This window comes from Coregonus lavaretus (genome assembly GCF_964263955.1).
Source record: "Coregonus lavaretus genome assembly, chromosome: 9".
Classification (NCBI taxonomy): Eukaryota; Metazoa; Chordata; class Actinopteri; order Salmoniformes; family Salmonidae; genus Coregonus; species Coregonus lavaretus.
Window position 1 is genome coordinate 14,846,236 of NC_139996.1, and position 7,288 is coordinate 14,853,523.

General features: G+C 45.3%; 1 protein-coding gene across 4 annotated transcripts in view; it reads left to right on the forward strand.

The window, feature by feature from the left end:
* The window catches only part of LOC311135461 (basic helix-loop-helix ARNT-like protein 1), a 29,880-nt gene extending 22,633 nt beyond the window's left edge, over positions 1-7,247 (forward strand). For all 4 annotated transcript variants that reach the window (XM_084169424.1, XM_084169425.1, XM_084169426.1 and 1 more), the window contains 14 exons: positions 620-658; positions 927-1,084; positions 1,200-1,279; positions 1,370-1,462; positions 3,144-3,261; positions 3,560-3,709; positions 4,219-4,465; positions 4,735-4,841; positions 4,956-5,106; positions 5,285-5,370; positions 5,656-5,764; positions 6,063-6,150; positions 6,317-6,413; positions 6,589-7,247. In XM_084169424.1, the coding sequence (XP_084025550.1) occupies positions 620-658; positions 927-1,084; positions 1,200-1,279; positions 1,370-1,462; positions 3,144-3,261; positions 3,560-3,709; positions 4,219-4,465; positions 4,735-4,841; positions 4,956-5,106; positions 5,285-5,370; positions 5,656-5,764; positions 6,063-6,150; positions 6,317-6,413; positions 6,589-6,746 (1,681 nt within the window). In that variant the 3' untranslated portion in view covers positions 6,747-7,247. The remainder of the gene's footprint in view (positions 1-619; positions 659-926; positions 1,085-1,199; positions 1,280-1,369; positions 1,463-3,143; positions 3,262-3,559; positions 3,710-4,218; positions 4,466-4,734; positions 4,842-4,955; positions 5,107-5,284; positions 5,371-5,655; positions 5,765-6,062; positions 6,151-6,316; positions 6,414-6,588) is intronic.
* Positions 7,248-7,288: the final 41 nt, after the last annotated feature.

Sequence of the window (7,288 nt, forward strand, 5' to 3'; positions counted from 1 at the left end):
TGAGTGTACAAAACATTAGAAACACCTTCCTAATATTGAGTTGCACCTCCTTTTACCCTCAGAACAGCCTCAATTTGTCAGGGCATGGACTCTACAAGGTGTCAAGCGTTCCACAGGGATGCTGGCCCATGTTGACGCCAATGCTTCCCACAGTTGTGTCAAGTTGGCTGGATGTCCTTTGGGTGGTGGACCATTCTTGATACACACGGGAAACTGTTGAGCATTAAAAACCCAGCAGCTTTGCAGTTCGTGACACACTCAAACCGGTGCGCCTTGCACCTACTACCATACCCTGTTCAAAGGCACTTAAATCTTTTGTCTTGCCCACTCACCATCTGAATGGCACACATACACAATCCATGTGTCAATTGTCTCAAGGCTTAAAAATCCTTCTTTAACCTGTCTCCTCCCCTTCATCTACACTGATTTTGAAGTGGATTTAACAAGTGACATCAATAAGGGATCATAGCTTTCACCTGGTCAGTCTGTTGGGAAAAGCAGGTGTTCCTAATGTTTTGTACACTCAGTGTATATACCATTACATAACCTTTGTGGAACAGTGGCGGAGTGATACATTTTCTACTAAAACGTCTCTCCTTTTATCTTTTCCTTCTTCCAGGGATTGTGGTGATCACCAGGGCCGGATAAAAAATGCCAGGTACCCAGACTCATTCCCGATTCCTCATGTTTCACTTTTAAAAGTCTCTGTCGGCAATGAATATGCATAGTGTTTCCACTGACCTGGCACGCGGTTAAACTCCAGGATCAAATATATTCTATTTCCAGGGTGAATTAAATGCTCCTTTTTAATGAGAGACCGAGAGCCTTTTGTCCCATCGATGAATAGGCACTTTATATAGTCTATAGATTGCACTGTGTAACAGAAGGATTGGGAGTTGTTCTAACAGTTTGCTTTCTGCTACTAGGGAGGCACACAGTCAGATTGAGAAGAGGCGTAGAGACAAGATGAACAGCTTCATAGACGAGCTGGCGGCGCTAGTGCCTACCTGCAACGCTATGTCCCGCAAGCTAGACAAACTCACAGTCCTACGCATGGCTGTCCAGCATATGAAGACATTACGAGGTGAGATGCAGACAGAGACAGTAGGCAAATTATCACTGGACATCAAAGAGGGGGAAAAGTTGTGACTTGATAATTAAATAATTATTAAAAGACTACTTTTTTTGTTTCTGTACAGGCGCAGCGAACCCTTACGCAGAGGCGAACTACAAGCCATCTTTCCTGTCTGATGATGAACTGAAGCACTTAATACTGAGGGTAGGTTCAAGCCCTCCTCTAACTCCTCTCTGCTTTCTGGGTAAGCCTGATGACACAAACCTCATTCTTTTATTGTATGTTTTCCTTTAGGCTGCTGATGGCTTTCTGTTTGTCGTCGGATGCGATCGTGGGAAGATCCTCTTCGTCTCTGAGTCCGTTTACAAGATCCTCGACTATAGCCAGGTACGTCTACATTCCTGTCAAATGGCCTACTGTTATACTACACTGCTCAAAAAAATAAAGGGAACACGTAAACAACACAATGTAACTCCAAGTCAATCACACTTCTGTGAAATCAAACTGTCCACTTAGGAAGCAACACTGATTGACAATAAATTTCACATGCTGTTGTGCAAATGGAATAGACAACAGGTGGAAATTATAGGCAATTAGCAAGACACCCCCCAATAAAGGACTGGTTTTGCAGGTGGTGACCACAGACCACTTCTCAGTTCCTATGCTTCCTGGCTGATGTTTTGGTCACTTTTGAATGCTGGCGGTGCTTTCACTCTAGTGGTAGCATGAGACAGAGTCTACAACCCACACAAGTGGCTCAGGTAGTGCAGCTCGTCCAGGATGGCACATCAATGCGAGCTGTGGCAAGAAGGTTTGCTGTGTCTGTCAGCGTAGTGTCCAGAGCATGGAGGCGCTACCAGGAGACAGGCCAGTACATCAGGAGATGTGGAGAAGGCCGTAGGAGGGCAACAACCCAGCAGCAGGACTGCTACCTCCACCTTTGTGCAAGGAGGAGCAGGGGGAGCACTGCCAGAGCCCTGCAAAATGACCTCCAGCAGGCCACAAATGTGCATGTGTCTGCTCAAACAGTCAGAAACAGACTCCATGAGGGTGGTATGAGGGCCCGACGTCCACAGGTGGGGGTTGTGCTTACAGCCCAACACCGTGCAGGACGTTTGGCATTTGCCAGAGAACACCAAGATTGGCAAATTCGCCACTGGCGCCCTGTGCTCTTCACAGATGAAAGCAGGTTCACACTGAGCACGTGACAGACGTTCTGCTGCCTGCAACATCCTCCAGCATGACCGGTTTGGCGGTGGGTCAGTCATGGTGTGGGGTGGCATTTCTTTGGGGGGCCGCACAGCCCTCCATGTGCTCGCCAGAGGTAGCCTGACTGCCATTAGGTACCGAGATGAGATCCTCAGACCCCTTGTGAGACCATATGCTGGTGCGGTTGGCCCTGGGTTCCTCCTAATGCAAGACAATGCTAGACCTCATGTGGCTGGTGTGTGTCAGCAGTTCCTGCAAGAGGAAGGCATTGATGCTATGGACTGGCCCGCCCGTTCCCCAGACCTGAATCCAATTGAGCACATCTGGGACATCATGTCTCGCTCCATCCACCAACGCCACGTTGCACCACAGACTGTCTAGGAGTTGGCGGATGCTTTAGTCCAGGTCTGGGAGGAGATCCCTCAGGAGACCATCCGCCACCTCATCAGGAGCATGCCCAGGCATTGTAGGGAGGTCATACAGGCACGTGGAGGCCACACACACTACTGAGCCTCATTTTGACTTGTTTTAAGGACATTACATCAAAGTTGGATCAGCCTGTAGTGTGGTTTTCCACTTTAATTTTGAGGGTGACTCCAAATCCAGACCTCCATGGGTTGATACATTTGATTTCCATTCATTAATTTTTGTGTGATTTTGTTGTCAGCACATTCAACTATGTAAAGAAAAAAGTATTTAATAAGATTATTTCATTCATTCAGATCTAGGATGTGTTATTTTAGTGTTCCCTTTATTTTCTTGAGCAGTGTATATTTGCTGTTGTACATGTCAGACCATATCTGAGCTCACAAATGTTCATTTCCAAAGTCAATCTCCCCTCCCCGCTCTCTCACCCCAGAACGACCTGATTGGCCAGAGTCTGTTTGATTACCTGCATCCTAAAGACATCGCCAAAGTCAAGGAGCAACTGTCATCATCGGATACAGCACCCCGGGAGCGACTCATCGATGCCAAAAGTAAACTCTCCCTCCTGTCTCGCCAGACCCTGGGGTGGGGGAGTCGTCAATAATACATTATTACAGCATAATGCCTTAGTAAATACTTTTCCAAAATACTGGCAGTTTACCTGCTATATAATGTGTGTAAACAACATGATTTATGGTGCACCGTAAATGTATAGACTATGTACAAGTATCTTATGTACATTATAAGAGTAGAATGCTTTTAACATTGTATGTAAGTTATTTCTAAAGCTATTGGGAATGATTAGCATGTTCAGCAGTGGTCTTATATGATTTGCTTGTTCTTCCTCAGCTGGCCTGCCAGTGAAGACTGACATCACCCCTGGGCCGTCTAGACTGTGCTCCGGAGCCAGACGTTCTTTCTTCTGCCGGATGAAATGTAACCGGCCCTACGTCAAAACGGAGGACAAGGACTTCCCCTCGACCTGTTCCAAAAAGAAAGGTTCCTATCTCAAGATCTAGGCCTCCTTCCCTGCTGTCTTAACTTTGGTTACTCAGAAACCTGGCATCACAGATTATTAGCATCATGCTAGCATTACAATGAGAGCACAGGATGCATGCTACTCTGTGTACCAAATGGCTAATAAACAATATGCTTATTGTTGAACTTAATATGGGAAGGCAGTAGCAAGAAATATTGATGTGCTGCGATTTAAAGCCGTTTAGTAAGAAAAGCTGCGTAGGTCATGCAAAAAAGAATGCAAATCTCCAGTTGAGCGCTCGCTGAATATTTTAGTGCTAATTAATATTTGATCTAGGAAAACATTCTCCCCTTGATTGACCATTGATTCAAATACAGGCTAGTATTACTTGTTTGCTTAACTTGTGGTTTTCTCATTAAATCAGTAATTTACACTTGACCTTAAGTCATGGACCACTGATGTAAACCGATGGATAACTTACCATTGTATGGGAGGAAATCTATTTACAATGTTTATTTTTTACCTTCAGCCGATCGCAAGAGCTTCTGCACGATCCACAGTACTGGCTACCTGAAAAGCTGGCCGCCCACCAAGATGGGTCTGGACGATGACAACGAGCCCGACAACGAGGGCTGTAACCTCAGCTGCCTGGTGGCCATCGGCCGGCTGCACCCCCACATCATCCACCAGCCCTCCCATGAAGACATCCGCGTCAAACCCACCGAATACGTCTCCCGCCACGCTATCGACGGGAAGTTTGTCTTTGTCGACCAGAGGTACGACGATGGAGTTTATGCCTTAATTTTACTATGACATTTTTGGTTTATGATTACATGTGTGCTAGTCGTTCAGCCTCACTATATTTGATGAATTAATCTCCTGCTAACAGCTTGACACCTCACAAGCCATTATTACTCATGATGAAGGGTAATCAAACTTTCATAAAAATGTCAGTGAACTGATTCATCTTCATAGGAAACGCTCCGGTACCATTTTAAAGACTCTTGTCAAAAACTATTCGTTTCTTTTCTGTGCTGTTCTTAAGGGCCACAGCCATTATTGCATACTTACCCCAGGAGCTTCTAGGCACCTCCTTCTACGAGTATTTTCATCAGGAAGATATTGGCCACCTGGCAGAATGTCACAGACAAGGTATTGGATCAACTGTCCGGCATGACACAACATTTCTTTGTGATTTACATCTTACTATATTTAGTCACAACGTTTTGTTTTCTGACCTTACATCCTGGGTATCTTGTTTCACAGTGCTGCAGATGAGAGAAAAGATCAACACAAACTGTTACAAGTTCAAGATTAAGGATGGCTCCTTCATCACGCTGAGAAGCTGCTGGTTTAGTTTCATGAATCCCTGGACCAAAGAAGTGGAGTACATCGTCTCCACAAACACAGTGGTCTCGTAAGTCGCCCTTCTCTCTGTCCTCGCTATGAAGATTACATGGGAACGCATACTGTACATATTAGAAGTGGTGCGTCACTGATTGTTGTAGAGCTAACTGGTAGTGTTTATTCAGTGGATGTTTTGTTTTAGCACTTGAAACACTGGTGCTGATGTTGCTGTCTTAATGCTTCTCTAGATGCAGTATGTTAGACGGTGCAGACCCCTATCCTCAGTCTGCTGCCTCCCCCACAGCCTCTGTGGACAGTGTGCTGACGTCAGAAGGTGACATTATTGAAAATTGTGAAAGAAGGCATGCTTTTCTACATATTAAGCGGGGCTTTCTTTACGTCCTTGGAACAAGATCTGAGATGTCAGCTGATTCTCTCTGTACACCAAGATGCAAGCTATATTGAATAGCTTTCTTTTTGATAAATGTTGTGTATCTATGTGTTAAAACATTCTAAAGCATCTGTTGAGATCTCACAAGACTCGGTATTGGAGCATTGGACCAAATGTGAAAATACAATGTTCAGTCAGTCCAGGAGCAGGCAATGTGTTTGATTGCAGGTGGAGGGAGACGGGCCGTTCAGACAGTGCCAGGCATCCCTGGTGGAACACGGGCAGGCGCCGGTAAGATCGGCCGCATGATCGCAGAGGAGGTGATGGAGATTCAGAGGTGAGAGAGTTTAGGCAGAAAATGGATGACGGCTTATTAATAGCTGCAGAATCATTAAAATAACACAGAGACCATAAACCAGGTCTCTTCGATTATAACTTTTCTCTTCTCGTCCCCCTGCTCTCAGATATTGATTCACCCTTTATCAAAAAGTGACAGGCTTGCAAATGAGTCTGTTCAGCTAGGCTACGTTGGCTGTGATGAATTACCTGGAGCTGAAGTTTTTTTTTGATTATTAGCTGACTACACTGTCACAGAACCCTGGTGTAACGGTATTGTCTGTTCTTCTCTCTGCCAGGACCAGAGGCTCCACACCCTCCAGCTGTGGCTCCAGCCCCCTGAACATCAGCACCCCCCCTCCAGACTGCTCTCCAGGGGGCAAGAGGGTGAGTCTGGCACAAGAAATTGATACCTTGCTAGCATCACTGATTATTTGATTGGATGTTGTGCCTGATCCAGTATTGTCTGTTGGATACTTGAAGTCAGGCATCTATCCTGTGGCTGAAAGCTGGTCTTCTATCTAGACCACCACTGACCTCTTTGTTCTTGCAGATTCAAAATGGTGGAACGTCAGACCTTCCGTCTGCAGGAATGCTACCAGGAGGACCTGACTCCATTGGATACCCATACTCCAACCAGTCCATTATGAGTAAGTTACCATGCCCACCATTTTCAACAAATGTTCCAAAAACAGATGTTACAAACAATGAATCCTCCCCATTCAAGTAGACGTGTAGTATTTGTGCAGGGAAAAATCTAAACGGTACTGAATCAAAATCCAGTCGTGTGATTGACTACAGCGTTTACCCTTACCACCCATGTAGGTGAAAACTCTCATCTCAGCATCGACATCATGGACGAGCCAGGCTCCAGCAGCCCCAGTAACGATGAGGCAGCCATGGCTGTGATCATGAGTCTCCTGGAGGCTGACGCAGGCCTTGGGGGCCCCGTGGACTTTAGTGACTTACCCTGGCCCTTGTGATGACGGCCCTAGAGGAACAGCAGGGCAGTTGGAACTCTTGGGTTAAGGCCCACATAACTCATGTCGGAACCCTGAATTGACGATGCAGTGATATCATCAGGAACCATGGCACTGTGGGACTTATTGGAGCCAAGACCTCCATGGTATACCTGTCTGTGCCCTCCCTAGCCTGCTGCTGGACACTTACATTGACCTTCACCACAGGACAATTCAGTTAGCAATGTCTATGTTCCTGCGTTATCCTACCAGGGATTTCTATTGAAAACCTGTTTCTGTTTTAGTGTTTTGATGTTTTTACACTACAAAATGGTTTTCCTTGTTGGATAACCCCATTGGAAATTGTATCAAATCTTTAAATAGTATCATGTAAGAAATACTTAATGCAAAATATATGGTATGTGTATTGTATTAGCAGTGAAAAAATGTTTAAATTAAGTGTTTTTTTGGATTGTATCTCCTTCCAGAAGACTTCGAGCTATAAATATAACCTTGAAAACAGAATTTGATGCAGTGTTATTGACGCTAATGAAGAAGTAGTATCC